The sequence below is a fragment of the Gracilinanus agilis genome, chromosome 3, assembly GCF_016433145.1.
Source record: "Gracilinanus agilis isolate LMUSP501 chromosome 3, AgileGrace, whole genome shotgun sequence".
Lineage (NCBI taxonomy): Eukaryota > Metazoa > Chordata > Mammalia > Didelphimorphia > Didelphidae > Gracilinanus > Gracilinanus agilis.
In genome coordinates this window covers 76,950,239-76,975,775 of record NC_058132.1, presented here as the reverse complement: position 1 = coordinate 76,975,775, position 25,537 = coordinate 76,950,239, and the positions used below count along the sequence as shown (strand labels likewise).

Sequence of the window (25,537 nt, the reverse complement as noted above, 5' to 3'; positions counted from 1 at the left end):
AGGGCACTAAGATTGAGGACCACTGGAAAAGGTTTCTTGCAGAAGATGGGACTTTAGCTGATTCCCTGAAAGAATCCAGAGAAGCTGGAAGACAGAGTTGAGGAAGGAAAGTGTTCCAGGTATTGGGGGCAGCCAGTGAAAATGCTCCAACTTAAGAGATGGTGTCTTGTGGGAAGGACAGGAAGGAGGCCAAGAGGCCAGTGTCACTGGATTATAAGAACACATGGAGAGCTGGAAAGTGTAAGAAGAGTGGGAAGCAGGGAACAGCTACCTATGTGGTTCAATGAATAGAGTACCAGGCCTAGGAAAGGGAGGTTCAAATGTGACCTCAGACATTTCCTAGCTGTGTGACCCTGGGCAGGGTATTTACTCCCCAATGCCCAGCCTTTACTGCTCTTCTGCCTTGGGAATGATACTTAGTATTGATTCTAAGACAGAAGGTAAGGGTAAAAAAAAAAAAAAAAAAAAAAAGAAAGAAAGAAAGAAGACTGGGAAGGGACTGGGCAGATTATTTAGGGTTTTGAAAGCTAAATAGAAAATTTTATATTTGAATCTGGATGCCAAAGAGAGACACTGGAGTTTATTGAATAAAAGTCTGATTTGACAGCTAAGTGGAGGATCCACTGGAGTAGAAAGGACTTGAGGCAGAGATACCAATCAGTAGGCGAATGTAATAATCAAAGCAAAGTGTGGTAAGGGCCTGTACCATAGTGTTGCAGCATCCTTGGAAAAAAGAAGGCTTTTAATCTTTCTTCTTCCTAACCAGTAGTCCCTGGGGGCAGGTGATATTTATTATAGACAATATCCCTCGGATCTAGTTTCTGCTTGAGGACTCCTAGTAAGAGAGACCCCGCTACCTCCCAGAGCAGCCCATTTCACTTTGGACAGCCCCAATCCTTTGGACATTTTTCCAGACATAAAGCTGCAATATGCATTTCTGCAGCTTCCACCCATTCTGTTGTTGGGCCTGAACAAAACAAACCTAATCTCTTTTTCCCATGTCGGTCCTTCAGATAACTGAGCTCTTCCTACCTTTTTTCTTCTCTTATTTCAGCCTCCCCAGTTCCTTCAACCAATCTTCTTCTGGAACGGTGTCCGGTCTCCTTCCTATGCCGACCTTTAAACTGCCCCCCATACCCTCTCCATTTGGCCAACGCCATTCCTAAAGTGCCGGCCCTCTGATCTAAACACAACACTCTGGATTTGCAAAGACTCTCATTACCTTCCCTGGTCTGGCCATTGTAGCCCAATCTGTGCAGCTACTTTCTGGGGCCAGTATATAGGATACAGGAGGACTTAGAGGAAAGGGGGAGGGGGTGCCTGGCTGGCTGGATCTCCAGGAGCACAGGCAGAATCCCAGACACTCAGAGATGAATGAGATCCTTCCCAAGCCACTTTGATGAACACTGGAGTAATGGCCCTAATTAACACTTAGGGACTGAGCCTAAGGCATCCTGCTGCCTGTCTCCACTTGCACTGAAAAGCATTATTTGGAGAACAGACATTTTGCTGGCCCCTCGTCCCTCCAGCATCTCTTCCCTCGCTACAGTTCTTCCCACAAGCTACTATCCAGCCACAATTTCTCATGTTAGTGGCACATGCCTGGGGCTGAATTTAAAATGGAGACCTGAACTTTTCCGAGGGTATTGTCACTATGACAACCGCTCAGGAAGACAGAAGGGCCCGAGGAAATCATGCAGATGGGGAGAGTGGGGGACGAGGGGGGCTATTTTCATAATGACAATTTGACCAGGACAACAGAGGACCCTCCCTCGTGGTAGGGAGGGGGAGGAGAAAAACGGGAGATGGGAAGGGATTGCCCAGGCAACAGAGCAGGTGACTGTTGCCATGGGAACCAGAGGGGAGGGGGGCAGAGAAAGGATGGGAAAACTGTTACCACCGAGCCTGAGAGAGGGAGAGGATGGTTACCAAGGCAACTAGGGAGGGAGGAATGCAAAAGGGGGACTCCTACCACAGCAACAGAAACAGATATTGCTTTTAGCCAGGCAACACAAGACTGTTGCTATAGCAACAGAGAGAGCTCAGATCCTAGAGACCATGGGGAGAATTTATCACTGACTGCTTAGCAGTGAGACTGCAATCAGTGCCGAGTGTGTGGTTCAAGGGATGTTGTACATGAACCAGGAGAACACAGGGAGACCTCAGAGTTTTTTGTTTTGCTTTTTTTTTAAAAACTAATCCTTCTAAAAGGTAGTGTAATAGAGAGCTGAGGTCTGGGTCAGAAGCCCTGGGCTTAAGGTCGGCGCAGTCTGCCACTGTTCAGTGTTCAGCTCCCCTCTCTGGGCTTTGGCTTCTTCATCTGTAAAATGAAGGGGTTGGATTTGACGGTCTCTAAAGAATCTTCCAGCCCTGACAGTCCATTTTTTTAAAGGTTCCTCCTAGCACTGACATTCTGTGTTCTCCAGATCTTCCCCATTCTGATTTTCTGGGCTCTAAAGCTCTAAAGCCCTCCCCAGCTCTGACATCCTATGTTTTAAGACCCTTTCCTGCTCAGACAGGATGTATCTCACAGTCTCTCCCAGCTCTGATTTTCTATGTTTTAAGGCCCTTTCATGCTTTGCCATTCTGTGTTCTAAGGTCTCTCCCAGCTCTGCCATTCTGTGTTCTAAGGTCTCTCCCAGCTCCGTCATTCTGTGTTTTAAAGGCCCTTCCTTGCTTTGACATTCTATGTCCTAAGGCCCTTCCAACTCTGATGGTCTATGTTCAGATGTCCCTCTCAGCTCTGACATTCTGTGTTCTGACTTCCCTCCCTTATAACTCTAATATTCTGTGAAAAGGAACAAAATGTTCTGAGAAAAATCTCTTGGAGCAGTTCAACCTGTATCCTCAGTTTTACACATTTCTCTTAAGTGGCCTTCTGGGAATTATACAGCCTAACTCTGAGTTACATAGAAGATACATCTGTAAATACTAATACCTTGAAATAGTATAACTAGAGGTCTTGTTTATGGAAAATTGGATGATAAACACATCCCATCCATCGCTGATAACTTTAAATTAAAAAGTTATTTCAACACAAAATCCTAGAAAGTAAGCCTTGATCCCTGTTTTCTAAGGGATCTGCAGGAGGTATATGGGGGAGTGTGAGGCTGAAGGGGTGGCAGAAAGAGAAGAGAAAGCTGGCTTTCCTGTTTTGTTCAAAAGGCCACATTGTCTCTATCTCTTCCATAAGAGGTTAGGTAGGAAGGCCCCCTTTTCTGGCTCCAATCCTATGGGCCTGTGTTTCTCTCTTCAGGAAACTAGAGACTCAGTTACCCAAGAATCAGGAGACCTGGGTTTGAATCCTGGATCTTTCATGGATAATGTTATGCGGATCTGGACACATCACCTTCCTCAGTTTCCACAGCTATAAAATGAGAGTTAGATAATTTCCAAGGTCTACTCCAGAAATAAATTCTATAGCCCTAATGTAGAGTGAGAGATGTAAGAAGCAGAGAGAGTATTGGTAGAGGAACTAATTACAGCTACACAGCACTTACCAATATTATTTCATTTGATTCTCATAACGCTATGATTATTTCTGTTTTCTAGATGAGGAAATTTGGGCTCAGAGGGGTCAAGTGACTTGGATCACTAACTAATAGATGTCTGAGACAGCAATTTGAACCCAGGTCTTCCTGACTCTGAGACCAGCACTAAAACTTAAGCCAGTGGCTGAGGTCCTCTCTTATATACATTTTATAAATGGGAACTTCATTTAGATCAAGAACCTCTTTGGGTTTCAGTCATTTACATTTACTATAGATAGACAACAATGTTGCACAAAGCTATGAGAATGGGAGGAGTATTTGGGGATGTAGGCTTGGGGGCACTTTCTCTACCAGTACAAATCATAACTCATTTATATGATTCTTATCCCTGCCTGCCATTGAGCCTCACAGAAGACCCACCCAACCAGCTGTTGTGTCCCCTTGGCTTGTTGTCTACTTTATGGAAACCAGTGTGGCAAGCCGGCTAGCCTTCTGTTCCCTTTCTCTTCTAATAGGAGCATCCCATCTTCTTTTTCAAGTGTACCTATCTATGCTTTGAAGATGTCCTTTATGCCATCTCTAGTCAAATAACAGAATCTCAGAGCGGGAAGGGACCCAAAAGAGCATCTAGTCCTGTAGATCTCTAAACAGGTGACCCCTGTACGACACTTATAAACAACACCATTCTAAGGACCAGATTTTATTGTTAGGAAGTTTTTCATCATGCCCAAATCTGCTCTACTACAAATACTATCGATTCTTTTTGTATCCTACCTTCAAGGTCCAAACAGAACAAGTATGTCTAATTTAGGGGTTCTTAAAAAACAACAACAACAACAAAAACCCTCTACCTTCTATTGGAGAATCAGATCCAAGGCAGAAGAGTGGTAAGGGCTAGGCAATGGAGGTTAAATGACTTACCCAGGGTCACACAACTAGAAGTGCCTTAGGCCATATATGAAGCCAGGACCTCTTGTTTCCAGGCCTGGTTTTCTATCCATGGAGCCCCTAATAAAGGGGTTCTTAATCTTTTTGGCTGTTCTGGACTCTATGGCAGTCTGATGAAGTCTAGAGACCCCCTTCCAGAATAATATTTTTAACACCTAAAATAAAATTCATAGGATTACAAAGGAAGCCAGTTATAGGGAAAAAATTATCAAAGTTTGTTTTTGTTTTAAAGTTCACAGATCCCTGGTTGATAACCCCTGACCTGATCCCTATTCCACATGGCAGCTCTTAAAACATTTTAACAGGGACAGTTTGGTGACTCAGTGGATAGTGGATAGTATTAATTCAAAGGCAGAAGGGTTAAAAAAAAAAAACCACCACTTTAATGACAATTATATCTTCCTTACATTTTCTGTTCTTGAGGATAAGCATCCCCAAGTCCCTTCAGCCAATCCTCATGCGGCATGCTGTCTCAGAATCCTGTTTGCTTGGCTTACTTGATCTGGGTACTCTCCAGCTCATTAATGTCTTTAAATGCAGAGGTAGAACTGAGCACAGTACTCTAGATGTGGTCCTAACATGGGAAGACTATCACTTCCCAAGTCCTGGTCAGAGGATAGTATATAATAAGGCTTGTCACCTCCCTGGTCCCTGGACAGGATATGGCAAGGGAAAGCACAGCAGGTTTATCACTTCCTTTGTCCTAGCCACTCTGCCCCCTTTCTATTCAGCCTAGATCAGTATTGGTGCTTTGGGCTATCATCTCATGCCTTTTTTTCTGAGCTTACAGTCAACTCAAACCCCCCCAAATCTTTTTCAGACAAATTACTCCCTAGCTACATCTCCCAGATCTTGGCAAGTTGCTTTTAGAACCCCTGCAGAGCCACTTGTTAAATTTCACCAGGACCATTTACATCCCAACAATGAACTCTGCAAATCAAAGTTCAGATTCATTGTTTTGTTGATTACCTAGACCTAAGAGCCAGTTGTTAAATATTCCCTGGGGCATTCCAGCCCAGAAGACTTCACCCTTAGCCCAGTTAACTCATTTTACTAGATTTAACCCTGCCAACATTTTTTTTGAATTCTGACTCAGTCATCCATTGTGTTGCTTAACCTAGTATAGAGTCATTTGCAAATTAGATTAGATTGAATAAAACAAGTCAAATACAAAGAAAGAAGTTGGTTTGGAATCCTTAAAGTACCTAGTGGGCAACCAGGTAGCTCAGTGAATAGAGAGACTAGCCTAGAGACCTGAGATCTTGGGTTCAAATTTGACCTTGGAACCTTCCTAGTTGTGTGACCCTGGGCAAGTCACTTAACACCTATAACCTAGCCCTGACCCCTCTTCTGTCTTGGAACTAATACATTGTACTGATTTTAAGACAGAAGGTAAGGGTTAAAAAAAAAAATTAAAGTACCTAGCTTTCCTCTCCTTTCTCATATAGTAAAAAATAGGAAAGTGTAATGTACTATCATCGAAATAACTTTATTATTAAGTTTTTCTTAACTGTTCTAGGGTAATGATCTTTGTTTTCAGTGTGCTTCTTCGGAAGAGTATGTTGTATCAAAACAAAATATATTGATTCATTTTTTTTTTTTAAACCCTTACCTTCCATCTTGGAGTCAATACTGTGTATTGGTTCCAAGGCAGAAGAGTGGTAAGGGCTAGGCAATGGGGGTCAAGTGACTTGCCCAGGGTCACACTGCTAGGAAGTGTCTGAGGCCAGATTTGAACCTAGGACCTCCAGTCTCTAGGCCTGGCTCTCAATCCAAGGGGGCAGCTACCCAGCTGCCCCCTTGATTCATTTTTTAAAAATGCGCTTTCCTTTGTAGAAGTGGGGGGCTATGAGTGAAAATTATTGCATTGACATCCAGGAATAATCGATAGCTTGGTTATTTTACATCTTTTCTTTCTTAATTTTTGTTACAAGTAAATGTTATGGGGCAGCAAGTTGGCTCAGTGGATGGAGCTTAGAGTTGGAAAGTCCTGGATTCAAATGTGACATCAAGATACTTCCTAGCTGTGTGAACCTGGGCAAGTCACTTAACCCCATTGTCCAGCTCTTACCATCTTCTGCCTTGAAACCAATACATGGTATCTAAGACAGAAGGTAAGGGTTAAAAAAATAACAAACCAACAAGTAATGGCTGAAGGATAGAATGAGAGGAGATATATTTAGAAGTCAATAATAGCAATAGTAGACAAGGCGACATAAAATCAAGGGATACTCATACATATAGAATTTTTAAGATAAATGGTGAAGTTTTTTTAAGTCACTTTCTGCTTAACAGAAGATATTGTTAATTATTTACCTACGACAGAAGATTTTTTTAACTCTTGCTCTGGATCTTATAATCGATAATTATACAACAGAAGAGCAGCATCCTTTATCCAAGGCACTGACAAAATTGTGAGCTAGCACAAGGCCAGCCATTGATCCCTGGGGAACTCTCCAAGAGACTTCCTTCCAAGTTGGCATTGAACCTTTAATGGCCACTTTAAGAAGTTAGTTGGTCAACCAGTTGTGAATCCACATGAACATACTGCTGCCTTCTTCACATTTCTCCAAGAAATATGCCTGGTCTATAAGAATATTATGAGAGGCTTTGTTAGTTAGTTGTTTCACCAGAATCTTGACTTTGGGGCTCTTCCTCTTCCCACAGGAACTCCAACTTCCCCTCCTGGGATCCTGGCCTCTGACAGATGAACTTTCCATTTATCTCACCTGGAATCAAGCCACCATGCCACTTCCCATTCATCTCCAAACCATGAAGCCATTAACTTCCTCCATACACACACACACACACACACACACACACACACACACACACACACACACTAGTTCCCTATATGTTTGTTCTCTTATTAGAATGTAAAGCCCTTAGGGTGTTATATTTGTAGCACTGGGCAGTTCTTGCCACATAGTAAATGCTTAATGAATATTTTTTTCAGTCATTTATGAAAAATCTATCTGTGACATGTCTATCAGCCTAGCTCCTGTGTCCAGAAAAGTGAAATGGAGATAGACTGGTGTGACCCATCCTCTAGGAAGGCATGTGGCCTCTTGTGAGCACGGACCTCTTCCCTCTCCACACGGTCACTAACCATCCCTTTCATAATCATTTCGAGAACTTTGTCAGGGCCAGGAATTGAAGTCAAGGTAAGTACTCTACAGTTTTCGGGTTGGCACTTTCTTCCCTTTTTTGAAAATCAGGATACCATTTGTGCTTCTCCAGGCCTATGGCACCTCTCCCATTTGCTAAGATCTTTCCGTGATTACTGACGGTGGCTCAGTAATCACATCCTAGAGCTCTTTCAGCCCCTGAGATATAGTTCATCTGGGTCTGGTGACTTGAATTTATCATGGGCAGCTAGGTGTTCTCTTACTGTCTCCCTACTTCCCTTGAATTTCCACCTCCTATTAACTATTTTGGTACTGTCCTTTCCAGGCCAAGGATCGTTTTCTTTGGAAAACAAAAGCAAGGTATGAGATCTTTGGTTCTGCATTCTCTGTCATCCAGTCTTTCATGATCACCCTCACATTCACTCTAGTGGAGGCTCAGTCTTCTCCTTTTTTTGGTCCTTCTCTTTTCTCTGATATATAGATAGTTTAAAAACAATGACCCAACCCAACCCCCACCTTTGGTGTCCTTCATTTCCCCCTCCAGCCTCCTCAGCTCAGAGTCAGAACCCTCCTGGCCTTGTTCTTATGGCACTATTTTCATCGCCCTTTGAGGCGTCTCTAATTTGTATTTTTCTTAGGCCATGTTGTCAAGGGCTAGAAAGATAATTTGGAAACTTCGAACACCAAGGAAAGAAAGCCTCACCCTGGTGAGAACTTTAGGACAATCAGGAGGGGAACAGGAGGCCAGAGAGCAGAAAAAGAAGAGGGAATAAAATCCAAGGTAAATTTTGTCTACTTTGCAACTTCCTGAATGCCCCTGAAAACCATCTGCTGCTGTCTTTAGCTTGCAGATGGTTGAAACCCACTCTAATGTACTTGAATCAGTGTAACTCGAACCTCTATAGCTGGCTGGAGTGATTGTACTCCCTCCCTTTCCTTGTGTCCATCTTTTTTTTGAGCATGATGCTGCTGTATGACTTCCATTTCCCACTTACTGGAAATCAGTTTAAACTTAAGCAAATACTGAGTAAGTACCTACTGTGTGTGTGTGTGTGTGTGTGTGTGTGTGTGTGTGTGTGTGTGTGTGTGTGTGTGTGTACATCCCCCTACTAGGCGAGTAAGGAGGAAGTAAAAAGTTTCTATGAGACTCAGTCCTTGCTAGAGGAGTTTAGGGTAACAGGGTGAGAGAGGAAGAATATGGAGGTTGTACTTAGCCAAAATTATCAGACATTTTATCCTAATAGTTTTATAAAATGTTGGACTGTACCACTGGGGCAACTAAGTGGCACCATTAAGCACAGAGTATTGGGTCTAGAGTCAGGGAGACTGGAGTTCAAATCCACCCTCAGATACTAGCTGTGTGATCTTGGACAAGTCACTTAACCCTGTTAGCCTCAGTTTCCTCATCTGTAAAATGAGCTAGAGAAGAAAATGACAAACCACTCCAGTTTTTTTGCCAAGAAAACTTCCAAAAGAGTTACGATGAGTCAGACAATTTGAACAGCTAACTATCACTAAGCCAATAGTTGGCTTCCTATAATACCCTTCTTTCCCCCACCCCCACCCCCAAACAAGGCATCATATGCTTTAGAGCTAGAAAGGGACCACTAGTAAAATGAGGATAAAATGGACATTTCCCATGGAATGGAGCAGTAATGAGGATTGTACTTGGTATGATTGAAGTAAGATTGGACTCCAGGAAAAAAATAACATGAAAAATGATATATTTAATATTACTGGCCCAATCTCCTAATTTTACAGATGAGGAAACTGAGTCCCACACTGTGGTAAGGATATGCAAGATGGGGATTCTGAGCCACACACTACAGATTCTAAACCTACCACTTTCTACACCACAGGGTTTGAGGAAAAGCTGACTTTCCTCCCTATGGAAGCCTCCGCCAGGGTTCCTTAATCTGGGGTCCATGAATCTTATTTAAAAATATTTTTTGATAACTATTTCAATAGAATTGACTTCCTTTCTAATGCTGTGTGTTTTATTTTGTGCTTTTGAAAACATTCTTCAGAGAAGGGGCCCATGGGCTTCACCGGTTCGCCCAAGGTCACCATGATACAGGAGAGGTTAATTCCTGCTCTGCACTGGTGAGCCCTCCTGAGCTCTGCTCTGCAGTTTCCTTCCTCCTGGGCTTCTGTCCATTTCCATGGTTTTAGCTTTCACCCCTAGGATGATGGGCTGAGAGACACTTTTTTGTAAACTTTGGGCCCCTGTCTCCCTCTACCTGCTGGATGCTGCCACCTGGATTTTCCATTGTCCCCTCAGGGATCTGTGATCTTGTCAAGATAGATGGTCATTCCAGAAGGAAGGCAGCAAACAGCCCAGCCACATCTCATCCACATGTGTGACTCATTTACTTTTCTGTTCATTCTCTCCAAGGGTCCACTGTCCTGAAGGGGCTTTGTTTAGGTCCCTGGGCACATATTATACATACCAGTGAGCCCAGGGACAGTTTATCTCTGTTTATCAACAGCCTGCCTCCTTTTCCAGTCATGCAGTCTGTTTATATCTTTAAAAAAAATTTTTTTATTGGGGGCAGCTAGGTGGCTCAGTGGATTGAGAGCCAGGCATAGATATGGGAGGTCCTGGGTTCAAATCTGACCTCAGACACTTCCTGACTGTGTGACCCTGGGCAAGTCACTTAACCCCCATTGCCTAGCCCTTATCACTCTTCTGTCTTGGAACCAATATACAGTACTGATTTTAAGATAGAAGGTAAGGAGTTAAAAAGAATTTTATTAATAGAATTTATTTCCAAATATCTCAGTCCTTTCCTTTCCTCCCCAAATTGTAGAAGGCATCATCTGGCGTTGGTGATATTTTAAATGGAAGCCTAATTATACCAGATCTGAGTTCAAGTTTGGCTTCAGACACTTCCTAGCTATGTGATCCTGATCAAGTCACTTAACCCTTTTTGCATCAATTCCTCTTCTGTAAAATGAGGACACAATGGAGAAGGAAACTGCAGACAACTCCAATATCTTTGTCAAGAAAATAAATCCACAGGTCCAAAAGAATCAGGCATGACTGAGTAATAAAAACAATTATGCCAAGAATATGTCTCTCTATTGCCCAGGCTAATCAGGTATAAAATAGCCTATTGGAAAGAACAATGGAGTTGGAATCTGCAAATATTGGGTTCAGATTCTACCTTTAGCCCTTAACTAGTAATGTGACTCTGGGTATCCTTAATGTCTCTAAGCCTCAGTTTCCTTTTCTGTAAAATGGAGAAGATAACAATAACATCTATAATGTAGGGGTTGTTGTGAAAATCAAATGAGATAATGTATGCTAAAGCACTATATAAAGGTGAGTTATTATTAATTCTTAGGTTAGGAAACGTGATCTCACCTGACTTAAAGCCACATCCCCCCACCCCCAGGTGAAAGGGAGGGAAGATGCTGAGCATGGTTTTAGATTAGAGTACGGTGCCTTTGGTCCACACAGATTCCATTTCATCAGCCTCCTAGTTTTCATCAGGACTCTCTGACAGTGTTTACCATTCTGAACCCAGTAGCTTATTTACCTCTCCTGCTGATGGAGGGATAGCCCATCACAGTGCTGTTAGAAGAACAAAAATTAGCTTGTGGCCAGAAATACAATCGATCGCTTTTCCTAGACTCTCCCAAACGAAGTAAGCCCTGAGATAAAAAAAAGCCCCCCCCCGTGCTTAGAACTGTACTCTGGGGCCAAAACTACGGATTTTCTTATTGTAAATGGACCTTTGTCTTGACATTGTTAACACTTTCCAGGCTGTTAGAAGGAAACTTTAAACTCCAATTCTTATCGTGGGAGAGAGGAATGTCCTTTCCCCCCTCCTACCTCCTGAACACAAGGTCTGGCATCAATTAGCCCAGTCTTTTAGGGGCCATTTTTAGATTTTTGACCTCAAAGGATGTGCTTGAGGTAAGTGAAGTACATTTCCTTCCCAAAGAATGGCTGCAAGGGTTCTAGCCCCCCCCCCCCCAAAGCATGACCCACCCTTTTCTCCATAAAGAATTTCTTCTTCCTTTGCAGTTTCTTAAAATGTTCCTTTAGTATTCCTACTGCTCCAAGCCAAATTGGGTCTACAGGCAGAAATTCAGACACAAACCTTATTTTTAGTGACTCTGCGGAGGTCCCTGGAGTGCAGGAAGGCTTACCTGGCTCTTTTCAGCTAATGGTGGAGGGAAGAATCTGCAGAAATGAGTTCATGGGGCAATGACGATCGTGGACAAAGCCTTCTTGGCCCAGGACCTCACTAGCTCCTCCGGGCAGTCCAGGGAGGGTCAGTTGTAGGCACCGGCTTCTCCGTTTTACAGAAGACTCAGCTCCAGAAGGATGCGGTGACTTGTTTCTCAAAGGCATGCTGCCCAAGTCAGGGCTTAATGGCTGCTGAATTGAATTGTCCATGGTGGTTGAGCTGGTGTGGGACTCCGAATAAGAAATCAGACCCAAGATCCAGAAAGGCTGCCCGGCTCTTTTCAAACAAAGGTGGAGAGGAGGAATCTGCAGAAACCGGTACACAGGATAATACCACCTGACATGAATGTACCCCTTCAAGGGCGAGAGAGCCTTGCCTTTACCTTACCTGACCTCATTGGCTTCTCACAACTTTTCAGGAAGGATTATCCTCCAGGTTTTGTTTTGGCCTGGTTTGTGATTTCACTGGTGTAGAAATTCTATTCACAAGGACAAATTGACAATCCAATTGTAATTTCTTGTGTTAAAGAGTTGCCAGTGGCCCCGAGAGTTTAAGGGACCTGCCAGGGCTTATGGCCAGTATATATCAGGGACAAGAATTGAACACAACTAGTTGGATGCAGATTTCTGCTGTGTGGATGAGTGCTAGACCTGGAGTCAGGAAGATGAGTTTTCCTGCCTTCAAATCTGTCCTCAGACATTTACTAAGCTTCGGGATCCTCGCCAAGTCACGTTAACCCCGTTTGCCTCCGTTTCCTCATCTGTAAAGTGAGCTGGAGAAGAAAATGGCAAAACCATTCCAGTACCTTTACCAAGAAAACCCCGAATGGAGTCACAAAGAATCAGACATGGCTAAAGATGCCCCTCAAACTCGACAGGTCCCCCAAACAGAATTCATTCTCTATCGCCCTTAACCTGTCCCTCTTTTGAACTTCCTTATTTCTTAAAAAAAAGTTTTCTTTTAATACTTACCTTCCATCTTAGAATGAATACTATTAGTTCTAAGGCAGAAAAGTATTAAAGGCTAGGCTACTGGGGTTAAGAGCGTGAGCACTGAGGCCAGATTTGAACCCAGGATCCTCCATCTCTAGGCCTGGCTCTATCCACTGAGTCACCTAGCTGCCCCTGAACTTCATTATTTCTGTAAAGGGCACCGTCTTCCAGTCACTCAGGTTTGAACCTTAATGATATCCTTGGTTCTTCATTTCATTCCTTCCACATATCCAATCAGTTACCCATATCCTGTTGCTTCTGCCTCCCACACATGTATCTTTTTGTATCTGTTCCTTCCTCTCCACTCACACAGCCACCAACCCCTCTAGGTCACATCTTCCTGACGCTCCCCGACTATCTTCTGGTTGGTCTCTCAGCCCTAAGCCTCTCTCCATTTCGATCCATCCTCTACACCAGTAGCAACCAGGCATGAAGCACAGGTCTAGCCTTGTCACCCTCTGCCTCCTCCCACCCCTCATCCCAGACAATAAACCCCAGTGGCTCCCTATCACCTCCAGCATCAAATAAAAACAACTATGTTTGGTATTTAAAGCTCTTTGCCATCTGGCCCTCGCCTCCCCTTTCCAGACTTATCCTCTGCGAGCTTCTTGCTTGCTATTCCTCACACATTCCTCTCTCGGTGCTTCTTCTCTATCTCATGCCTGGAATGCTCTGCTTTCTAACCTGTGACCTGGAATTCCCAGTTTCCTTTAGGATTCAGATCAGGCATCCCCTTCAGCAGGAAGATTTTCCCCTCAGCTGTGTGCTTTGACTAAGTTTATACCCAACTATCTGCACACATTTCCTCTAGTAGAATAGACATTCCTATAGGGAAGGGATGGATTTCCCCACCCTGTCACCCCCAGTACAGAGCCTGGCATAGAGTAGAAGCTTAATAAATATGTATTGATTGCTCTATTCCTGACCCTGAGTTACCACAGTCAAGCTATCTCTTATACCCATTTTCGAGATGGGAAAACAGGCCACGAGGAGTAAAGTACCTTGTTCTCAGGAGCCAAGTGGAAAAAGGGAAGGCGCTTAAGGTTTGCTGACTGGAATTGTCTATGGCTACACAGCTAGGAAGGGCCAGGAGGTTAGAGCCAGGTGTCTCCTGATACCATCCACCGTAGCCCTGTAGTCCTTTCATTGGAGCACACACACAGGCTCTCACGGCTTACCTAGCTGCTTGGGGCTTGAAAAACTTCCTGTTCCCAAAACACCTCCATTCCCTTGGGAGGCCAGATCTCACCAGCTCCCAAGTTCCAGTGCCTGTGTTCTCAGCTCTCCCCTCACATGAACTTGGCAAAGCCCTAGGAGTTGGACCGTCCACTGTGGGGCCTAGAAAACTGCAAAGAACGTGAGCTTGAAGAGCCCCACTGGGAGCTGTGACTCGTGAGAGGGGAGCGATAAGGGGAAAGTCCCCAACAATCCCATCCCTATTTCACCAAGGGCTGGTCTGATAAAGCAGCAGCTGGATCGAGTGGCAAGGCCAGCCTTGGCTCCGGTTCTCCTCTCCCCCCACCCCCACGGGTGCCAGCACCCTGCTCTATGTGGAGCCTTAGCCATGGCAACAGGGAGATTCCTATCAATGGCTGCAGGGTGGGAAGAGGAGGCCTGGAGAATCAGGTTTCTAGCACAGGGCTTCACTTCAGGTCTTTCTCAGCCAGACCTGCCTCCCTTGAGTTGTCTGTGGGCTTGGAAGGGGCCAGTTTGGGGCAAACCAATCTTGTCCAGCTGAACAAATGTACTAAGGCTGCCCGGCTCATCTGTGAACATTTGCTCTACTTCCTCCCAGAATGCACTAGGGTCAGCAACCTTCCATGGAGGAAGGGCCACGGGGCTGGTGTGTTAGACAGAGCTTGGGTTCTTGTCCTCCTCCCCCCTTCCACTCCCAGCCCTCACTCCTGTGTGACTTAGGGGAAGTCGTGCTCCTTCTTTGGCTTTGTTTTGTACTTGGTAAAATGAGAAGATTGTGGACTGAGCTAAATGACCTCCAAACTCCACTTTACCCTTTTTTTGGAGTCCCAAGATCCCTTGGGCAATGTGAGGCCACTCATAGATTGTTTCTCTGAACCATGTTTTAAAAGACAAAAAATAAAACACATTAAAGTTATAAAGAAAATCAGGTATACCTAAATATGACTGTCAAAGTATTAATAATTAAAAACAAGTTCACAGCTTCCAGATCAAGAACTCCTGCTCTAACGGAAGTATTAGGGAGGATTTGTTGAATGGAAAAAAAAAAAAGCCATACCACTCACATTAGGCCCTAAATCCATCACCCTCTACCCCCAATCCAGTCACCAAGGCTAGGGAAAATTTATCTTTTCTTACTGCTTGACAGTTGAAAGCAAAATGGCCATCATCTTTTTTTCCTGAAACAAGTAGAAAACTCACTTACATTCAAGAAATAACAATACCAAATTTCATTCAATATAGTCAGTACAGGCACTCCCTCCTCTACCCGCCCAACACAGGCTCCTTCAATTGTTGCGGAGGCCCTTCTATAAGCCCTCCAAAGATCTCCCAACATGCTAGAAGGCCCTCCTCTAGTCTTAATAAATATTTCATGGGCACCAATGCAGGACTAAAGATGCCCATCTGTTACTCCTCGTTAGTGCTACACAACTAGCCCTCTCTCTCTTGAGAGATGACTTGAGATACACATTTTAGAAGCTTTAAAACACAGACCTAGAGTGAGATATCGAATGCCGCTCTTTTACTTTACAGATGAAGAAACTGAGGATCAGAGAGGAAAGAATTTTCCCATGACCTAAATGCCCTGTGTGATCAAATCGTTCCCTCTCTGGGCCTCAGTTTCTCCATCCATAAAAGAGATTAGGGGCCTCTAAGGTACCCATGACCCTATATACATCTTTTTATCGCGATTAGGATACAGATGCTATAACCATTGCTACCCTCCTATGGAGCAGCTGTGCGATAAGCACCGACTTAGTCCTGCCTCAAAAAGAACTTTGTAAGCTAATGAAATGGGACCTGAGATGTGGAATAGGCCAGTCTTCCAGGCATTTTCTCGCTCGCCTGGTTCTCCCCACCCTGCACTGGGTTCTTGGAGGGAGCATGCACTACTTTGTTTGAGAAATCTTTTATTAAATGATGATGATGGTTCAGGGTTAGAGGTATGGGGAACAGTTCTTAATTGGGAAGTTAATCACAACTAAAGAATCGCAATACAAAAATTCAGGCATATTTGCCTTTGGAAATAAATCAAACCCTTGTAACAGGGGCATGAGCTGGGAGGTTTTTCTTGTACAAAAAAACAATTAACAATACTTTGCAAAAGTCATACAAAAATACAGTATAGAAACCAGTCTCCCCACCCCGACACCCAACAGCAGCTTCTGGTATAAACCCAAACCCAAGCAACCCAACCCATCCTGACCCGTCCCAAACCATCTCAGACAATAAAGAAGTCAACAACCTTGGTCCCACAGGCCACAGAATGACCCATGGAAGTCGTGTCATTCAGGATGGGCCCCTCATTCTCAGGGAAGGCCCACTAGATATCAGAAGGGCTTTGACCCTTTCGCCCCGGAGGTCCCTGGGGCCAGGGTCACCATCTGCTTAAAAGAATTTGGAAGCAGATATCAAAGCTTCCTTCTCACAGCCAGAGTCAGTGCCAGTCAGAACCACACTGTGTTTGCTCTTGGAGGGGGCTAAGTAAAAGCACCGGAGGGTCAAGTTGTCAAGTGGCTATTGGAGGTTGACATAGTGATCCCTCCCACTACCCAATCAGGTGGCTCCTGGAGTTAGACTCCTAGGATCCTTTAGGCAGGAGGGCTCTTAAGAGGTCATCTAGTTCAACCCTCTGCCCAACGGTTGGATGGCTGCTCTCTATAAACAACATCCTTGATAGGTGGTCACCAGCATAGAATAGCAGGCAGTACGCAGCACTGGGGAATCAGAGGTCCTGGGACTAAATGCCTGGCTTGGACTCTTGAACCTTGGGCAAGTCACAGCCTCCCTGGGCTTTACTTTCCTCACCTGTAAAAGGAAAAGATTGTACTAAAGGCCTCTTCTAGCTCTAAAATCCTATGATCTCATAGCCTGGCACGAGTTACATTCAAACTCATCCCTAGGATTAGTGTTGCACCAAAACTGGATGTAGGATGCCCAGATAGGGCTAGGGCTCACGTAATAAAGCAACCAGACTTTCGTCTCGCTCTGGGACCCTCCCCTGGCCTCGACGTCTCTATCTAGAGCTCTGGGTTATTTCAGCAGGTCCGCTCTGGAATGAAGGCCAGACTCCCCAATAGCCAGGCCAACCAGCTGAGTCCTTGAGCTCTCTAAGGAGAGTCCAAGGAAGCGTTTGAGTCATACCAGGCAGAAGACAAAGGAGCCTTGGATGCTGTGGGAAAGAGAGGCATTCACAACTAGGACAGCTCTTTAGAACCTACTACTAACTCTAGGGCTTCGGACAGAAGCAAGAAAGAAGGCAGAATCATTTTCTAACTCCAACCGTCCCTGTGACCAGGTTACCCCCCACCCGCCTCGCTCCCCACCAGCCGCCTCCACTCAGGCTCTGAGGAGTGGGGCAGGTCCTGTTCCCAGAACTAGGTCCTACGCAAACCCTTGCTGCTAAGACCAACTTAAAGGGGACCCGAAGAGTGCCCCCTGCTCACTAGGACTATGGAGGACCCGTCCAAAGGATCCCGCCACCTCGAAGCTCCAATCCACCCACCAGAAGCCAAGTTCTGGCGATTAAAGGAACCCCTTTCTTCTTCTTCTGTTCCATCCATGACTCTTTGCAAGTTTGTAGCATCATCCAAAGGTTTCCAAGCCCATGGCTACTGTAAAGTGTTTCACAGAGAGGTGAGGGGTCTCTGTAGCAAGTGAGTCTCCAGGCTCCCCTCCAGTGAAAACAAGCTCATGTATCCACCGGAAAAAGTATCTTTCGTGGAGTCTCAAAGCCCAGCTGTCCTCGGCTAACCCCATAGGGAGAGCCCCAGCAGGAGCATCCCTCGCCACAACTGAGCTGCGGAGCGAGTGATTGCAGCGAGGGCGACACCACCTGTCGCTGGGCATCTGCCGTGCCTTGCCGTGCCTGGCCTCGCCTCTCTCCCAGAGCTGCACCCCGAAGCCCCTCCCTCAGGCCGTGGCTATGCAGGAGGCAGAGACTGTTCCCCCAAAAAAGGGGCTGGGGAGCAAAGGGGGAGGGGGGACTCGGCATGCTAAGACAGTCTTCCGAGAATGCAAGCCATTCGTGTGTGTATGTGTGTGAGCTCGCGTGTGTGCGTGCGCCTGGCGGCGGTGCATTCTGGGATCAACAGTCCCGTTTAGTCCCCGGGGACCCAAAATGTGCAAATTACCAAGGGGGAGGGGGAGAAAAGTAGAAGCCCGCCTTCCACAAAGAGAGCCCCGTCTGTGGTCTTTTTGGTAGGTTAGTGGCCCGTGAGCTGAGCGAGTCTCTTCTGTAGCTGCTGCTGCCGTGCCCTGAGGTGCCTCTTCTCCAAGGCCATGGTCTTCTCAGCACTCACCAACGTCTGCAGGTACTCCAGTGCCTTGCTCAGGATGACCACCTTGGGGGTCTTGGTGCAGCTGCCCAGGGCCGGCACCTGGTCTCGGAGAGCCAGGAAGCGAGAGCGCAGGTCATTCCGCCTCTTCCGTTCCAAGAAGTTGTGGTTTTTCCTCTTGGTCACGTCCTCGGTGTCGGAAGAGGCTGGCCTGGGCTGGCTAGGACCCAGGTCAGAGGGCGGGGGGCTGGAGGGCCCGGGGGGACCTACGAGCTCCTCCACTTCTTGCTCTTCCTCTTCTTCCTCCTCCTCCTCTTCCTCCCCCTCCTCCTCTTTGGCCTCTTTCTCTGGAGTCCCCTCCTGAGGACAGTTGTCTGGGGGGAATCGGGCGGCATAGTTATGCTGCTGTTGGTGGATGGAGATGTGGAAATGTTTCATGCAGGGGTCCAGGGGGTCGGCTCGAACCGTGATGGTGACTGGCTTCCGGACGCTGAGGGACTGTCTCCTCTCCACTGTCACCACATCGATCTCTTCACCCTCTGTCCAAGGAGAGAGAAGTAAAGGAAATGACTAAAATGTATGGGGTGCAGGGTTCTGGGTACCAGCCGATGATACAAGGGCAAAGGAAAAAAAAATCTAGTCTCTGTTCTCTTAAGAGTTCACAGTCTGGGGCAGCTGGGTAGCTCAGCGGATAGAGAGCCAGGCCTAGAGATGGAAGATCCTGGGTTCAAATGTGACCTCAGATATTTCCCAGCTGTGTGACCCTGCACAAGTCACTTAACCCCCATTGCCTTAGCCCTTACCACTCTTTTGCCTTAGAATCAATACATAACATTTTAAAAATTAGTTAAAAAAATAAAAGTTCACAGTCAAGTGTCAGGACACATACACAAACTAGTTAGAAGGGGGCATCTGTGGCTCAGTCGATTTCAAGCCAAGCCTAGAGACAGGAGGTCCTAGGTTCAAGTCTGGCCTCAGATATTTCTTACCTGTGGGACCTTGGGCAAGTCACTGAATCCCCATTGCCTCTTACCACTCTTTTGCCTTAGAACCAATACCCAGTCATGACTCTAAGATGAGAGATGAGGGTAAAAAACAAATAAACAAAAACTAGAGGATGTTAAATATATAGTCAGGGACAGGGACCTAGAAAAAGGCCCTTAGGTCATCAATTAAACTCCCTCATTTGACAGATAAGGAGCATGAGATTTAGAGAAGTAAAATGAGCTGAGGTCTCACAGTGGTAGGCACAGAAGGAATGAATGCCTCTGGAGTCTAGAATCCTAGGTCCAAATCCCACTCCCATGCTTATTATTCTATTGTGCAGGATTTACCCTTGCCCAGGGCATCAGTTTCCCTTTTTGTCAAATGAAGGGTTTGGACTAGATGGTTGCAAAGATCCCTTCCAGCCCTGGCCCTATGGCTTGGATTCAGTCCTCTTTGTTGGAAACCAGGCTGATTCAGGGTAAACTGAAAAGTATCTAAGAGAGACTCAGGTCCAAACAATGGTGCCAAGGACCGTGCCCCAAATTACACTGATAGGGTCTGCAAATGCCATCATTATTATCAGAATGAGAATTTAATTGTAGGTTCAAAATTCAATCCATAGAGCCTAGAAAGAACCAGCCAACCTGGCATGGCTGAGCAGAAAGCTGCCCAATGCCCCAGAGCCCAACTTTGAATCCTGACTCTAGCTAGCACCCACTGGCTATGAGATAGTGTGGTCTAATGGAAGCAGCCCTGGATCCAAACCCAGATTCATTCACACCTCAGATCTGGCACTGTCTTCTCTTCAGAGGACCCAGCAGGTATTAAGTGCCTACTATATGGGGGTGCGGTGTGAGGATACAAAGACCAAAAGAAATAAAGTACCTATCCTGAAGATGTAATTTCTTTCTTTCTTTCATTCAAATTCATACCTTCATCTGAGAATCAATACCAATTATTGGCTTAAGGGCTAGACAATAGGGTTAAGTGACTTGCCCAGGGTCACATAGCTAGGAAGTATCTGAGGACATACTTGAACCCAGGACCTCCTAACTCCAGGCTTGGCCACTCTTTATCCATCATGCTACCTAGCTGCCCTCCACCTCCATTTTATTTTATTTTAACCATTACCTTCCGTCTTGGAGTCAATACTGTGTATTGGCTCCAAGGCAGAAGAGTGGTAAGGGCTAGGCAATTGGGGGTCAAGTGACTTGCCCAGGGTCACACAGCTGGGAAGTGTCTGAGGCCAGATTTGAACCTAGGACCTCCCATCTCTAGGCCTAGCTCTCACTCTAATGATCTACCCAGCTGCCCCACCCCCTCCATTTTATAGAGAAGAAACCAAGGTCCACAGAAGTAAAGTGGCCTCCCCAAATGGCATCCATAGTAACTATTGAGGAAGCAGGGCTTGAACCCAGCTGGTCCTGATTGCCCGTAGAATCCTTTGATCCTTAAGAACTTGGTCAAGTCATTTTCTCAGCTGCCAGTTTCTTCATCCAAAAAATGGTGTATTAATGCTCATGAATGCATTTTTCAGGGCTTTTAGAAGGAAGTGCTTCATAAAATGCTATCGAAGTTGCTTTTATTAAAAGGAGGAATTATTGATAACATCATGGCACAATAGGAACAAATCTAGATTCAGCTGCCTGCCTGTCCCTAGCTATGTAATCCAGATTCCAAAAAAACTTCAGTTTCCCCATCTATAAAATAGTTTCTGTTGCCTTACCAGTAAATAGACCTTAAAGATCTGTGCGTCTGAGGGGGTGTGTGTCACAGATTTAGGTGACCAGGGAAGGTACCCAGAGGGGATTTTCAACAATCTTGACTCCTGCTGATTGATAGGGGGCAGCTGAGTGGCTCAGTGGATTTAGAGCCAGACCCTGAGATAGGAGGTCCTGGGTTCGAATTTAGCCTCAGACAATTCCTGGCTGTGTGACCCTGGGCAAGTCACTTAACCCCCCTTGCCTAGCCCTTACCTTGGAACAATACACAGTATAGATTCTAAGACAGAAGGTAAGGATTAAAAACAAAACTAAAAAACAATCTTGACACGTGGCTACCCTAGAACCCCCTGCTCTGGTACCAGGCTCTGGGGACTAAGCTAAGAGGCAGAAAAATGATGTCACTTCCCAAACTAGGCATCAACAGCCACCAACGGCCAGGGGATCTGAAAGCCAGCTGATTTGCTCCCCACAAAGTGGTGGAAGAAGGAAAATATTCTCCAATTTCCTTTTGCACAGCAAGGTTTAGATAAGAACAAAAGAGTCCCCAGCCTAGCCAGGCTCTCCCCTCCCCCAAGGGAAGAGGATTGGGCGCCCCACAAGCCTGGGACAAAGTTGAGCTATAAAGATCTTCCCCTGGTCGGACTCTTTCATGCACAATCAGAATTGTAAATGAGGGGTCTAGGGGCCGAGCAGCGCCCTTTGTTCCTGCCAAGCACAGCCCGCACCCAGGCCATTGTTACTTTTCACAAGTTATAAATCCTATTATCCCCCCACCTCGCCATTCGGCCGTCCCATTCAGCGGAAGACTTTCAGAGACAAACAGAGGGGCTGCAACGAGCCCGGCTCCCCCTGGGGGAGGGAAGGGGCGGCCTTTAAAAACATTTCACCCTTGGGCTCAATGGGCTTCAGGGACATTCATCACCCACAGGTGATCCCTCCCCCTTCGCTTCCAAATATGAGCCAAAAAAGAGGTCTGTCAGGTTTGGGAGGTGGTGGTGGGCTACAGGTTTCACAAGGAATGGGGAAGGCTCCGGGAACTGGACAGATGGGCCACTAGAAACATCCGGGGCTCTGTGAGGGTCTGTCAGCTGGCGGACTGCCCTACGGGAAGGAGCTCATGGCATAGGGAACAAGAGAAAGTACTAGTGAGGAGAACAGTGTTCAAGCACTGCCCCATACTCGTCAATTAGCTAGCTGTGCCAATGCCTAAACGAATGTTTCAGGTGCCCCATCCATCTGGAATCCTTTCTTCCACTCGGGGCTCCCAGGTCCCGGGAGATGAGCGGGGCCAAGCCTGTCATCCTTGTCCAAGGTAGAAAGGGGCAGAGGTGTTCTTGGGACCCAGGCTTGCTCTGTTCCCCAGTTCCAGAACCCCTGAGCTCCTTACACCACCTTGCTTCCTCCTAAGCACTTTGCAACCGTTTGAGAGTTAATATCAGTGTTGTGTAAACCGTTGGGGTATGGCAAGGCTCCTAGGAGTGGTACCTGACTCACTCACTTCCTGGGAAGGTCACTCCTCCAAATTCTTCTGAAGCCAGAGGGAGGCTCCCAGAGGTAGAGTGGAGAGAGCAGGGAAATCTGGCTGGCTCAGCCTAGTTCTCCCACACACATTTCTAACCGCCCCAAAAGCCAGGGTCTTTTAACTCATTTCCTAGGCTCTTTGCATATCAAGATGCTTAAGCCCCTTTGTGACTCAAACTAGCATTGTGGGAACAATTGCATTATTTCCCCATTAATAAAACTGGCCCATTCAGCTCTTCTTGGCCTAGGTTTGGGATTGGCTAGTTCACTGCTGTTTGGAATGCTGTTCCAGCCAGTCCTCAGCCCCTCATTGGCTGATCTTCGATGTCAGTCATTGTTCCCACCCCCCTCATTGTTTGCAATCTGTTGCTTTTTGTTCCCAGGCCATGTGGCCAGTTCCAGAGCCAGGGGCCCTAGAAACAGGTTCAGGTGAAAGGCCGGGTCAGTAAGTAAAGCTCGAGAAAAGCAACATTAAAAAAAAATAATAATAATAAAAGCCACAGAACACACCCACTAGGGGACGGGGATTGGTAACCCTCCGGGCCTCAAACCTCCAGCTTTAGAAAAGATTCCGCGAGGAGCAACCTGAGAAAAAAGTGACTCCTTTCATTGTTAAGGTTTAAAAGAGTACATTCAGGGCCCCGGCTTCCAGCAGCCAGGCCAATCTGCCTCCCCAGGGCATTCCAAAAGCAGGGCTGCTGGAGAGAAACCAGCTTTCCCCCTCTCCAGCCACCACCACTGCAGGCTGCTCAGACCAGGAAACCTGAGCTTTCCCAGTATAATACAGTGGCAGGATCCCTGGGCAAAAGAGTTAAAAGACTTATGTTGGAAGCCGGGCTCTGCCATTTATTAAGGTGGCCTTGTTTCCCTCAGTATAAAAACGAGCCCTTCCAGCTGATATCCTTCTTGTTAAGGTCCCTTTAAGCCTCTGAGTTCTGGGCTACTGTGGATGAAAGGCAATATGCCAACCACCCCAGCATAATCTGTCTGGATACCACATTGTGTGGGGAAAAAAGGGGTCTAGGTGGTGTGGCTTTTGGGCAAGATTCCCCTTGTTTGCCCTCATGTTCTGGGTCCCCTCCTTATCGGCCAGTCAGCCCAGATTCCTGAGGTTGGGGGTGGGGGAAGGTTGGGGTGGCAGTTCTCCATTCATTTGCAAAGTTAAACATGGGCTAAGTTAGTCAGAGTCAGGTCCCTAGCAAAGATCTGTCACTCTCCTAACTTGGAAATGATGAGGCGTCGGGCAAAGTCCAAACAAGCCAGAGGTGCCATAGGCACCAGTAGGAGTCACTTCAACAGAAGCTAACTTGGTACCCTGAAACCAAATCCTCAAAGTCCTCAAGGTAATGACAACACTGGGACAAAGAATGTTCTGCCATTTCCATGGAGCAAGGCACCTAAGAAAGGTGCTGATTTGGGAATCAAGTGTCTACACTCACTACCTGAATTACTGCGGGCAAGTAACACTGGTCCCATCTGGGTGGGAGTTTGGGGGGCTCAGTGGGGGAGGGTGCATAGATGCTTTCTAAGGTTTCATCTTTTTGTTCTCCGGAAAATTATGAACCCATGAAGAGTAAATTCGGCAGATACCTTGCTGGCAGACTACAGAATGGGTCATAGGCTCTCACTCCCAGGAGCTAGTACAGTGTTTTTCAGAGCAGGCAATCAAATGCTTATTAAATTCAACACCCAGCAAGTTTGAGGGGATTCCAAGAAAGCGGGGAGCAAATGCTGGCCCCACAGGTTCCTTTCCTGCTCCCCACTGAGATATTTTAGTAGAAAAATTTGGGAGTCAGAGGACCTGGGTTTTAAGCTCTGCTACAGGATTTTGGGCAAGGCCCATTTCTTATTAAAAGCTGGGGGTTGGAATAAATGACATCCCAAATCCTATGATGCCAAGAAGAAGGACCACAGAACCCCTGGGGGGCAACTCCCTCTCCCCCCCTCAGACTCGGTGGGGTCACATCCTGTCCCCAAATCCCAGGAAGAAGCATTTAACTCCCACCCCCTTTTGTTCCTTTGGGACTTCAGTCTATTTACCAACACACCCACGTGTGTGAGAGAGAAGCGGCTAGGGGCTCAGTGCCCCAAGAGGCAAAGTGGAGAGGGGAGCCTTCAGGGGCTGGCCCGGACGGATCCTGGGGAAGCCAGCTGGTCCAACCTCCTGGCTCCCGATAGCACTAACACCTGTCAGGGAGGGGCTAGGAGAGGTGACCCGAGTTCTCTCTAGCAGCCAGGCAGCCACCCTAGGGTCTGCCCTATCCCCTCCCTCAGAAGGGTCCGGGCAGGCAGAATCCTTACCGGAATCGCTTTGGCTCTCCGAGCCCGAGAAAGCCTGAGGCTTGGGTTCGCCTGGGGCGCAGGGGAACACGGCCGTGGGGTCCACGCCCTCGGGCCCCGAGTGCCCACCGCCTGGGTCTGCAGGGGCCGCTGGCTTGGCCGGATTCCCCTTGGGTGTTGCGGCTACCACAGCAGCCGCCGAGAGTTTGTCGTTCATCACTTTCTCCAGCCGCTCACGGGCGGAGAAGCCGCTCCACATGCAGTCACTGCGGATGATGGAGGCGTAGTTTCTGGCCAGCGCCTTGGAGTAGCCCCGGCCCTCCGCCTCGTCCACCCCACAGCCCCCAGGCCACGGCTCGGGCTGCCCATTTGCGGCCGACGAGCAACAGGCACCCGAGCTAGAGCCCGAGCCCCATGGGGGCGACATGGGGGGCGAGGGAACCAGCTCGAATTTCTTCCAGATGTCCTCGCTGGGTGCCGTGGAGCGGTAGAAATCTTCCTCGTAGTCACAGTCGTAGAAATAATGTTGGTACGAGTCGAAGTCCATCTCCGCTCCCTGCAGGAAGGGGGATGGAGGCACCGGTGGGCCCGGGGCAGTGGCTCCAGGAAGAAGACCCGTCGCCCCTCCCTCCCACTCCTCTCCCCGCCGGCCAGCCTGCCTGCCTGCCTCCCTCCCTCCCCCCTTCCTTCCTTCCCTCTCGGCCTGCCGCCTCCTGCCTCCCTCCCCCAGGCGCCGCGAGTGAATCCCCCAGCCCCAAACAGATAACCCAAGCGCCTCCCCCTCGGGATCCAC

At 47.0% G+C, this 25,537-nt stretch overlaps 1 protein-coding gene across 1 annotated transcript; it reads right to left on the bottom strand.

Moving 5' to 3' along the window:
* Positions 1–18,160: 18,160 nt before the first annotated feature.
* MYCL (MYCL proto-oncogene, bHLH transcription factor) lies at positions 18,161–25,294 on the bottom strand. Its single transcript, XM_044671458.1, has 2 exons — positions 24,766–25,294; positions 18,161–18,771 (listed from the first exon to the last, which is right to left on the bottom strand). The coding sequence occupies exons 1-2, from the start codon at positions 25,289–25,291 to the stop codon at positions 18,161–18,163; spliced, it is 1,137 nt and encodes a 378-aa protein (XP_044527393.1). The 5' UTR covers positions 25,292–25,294.
* Between the last annotated feature and the right edge of the window lie 243 nt (positions 25,295–25,537).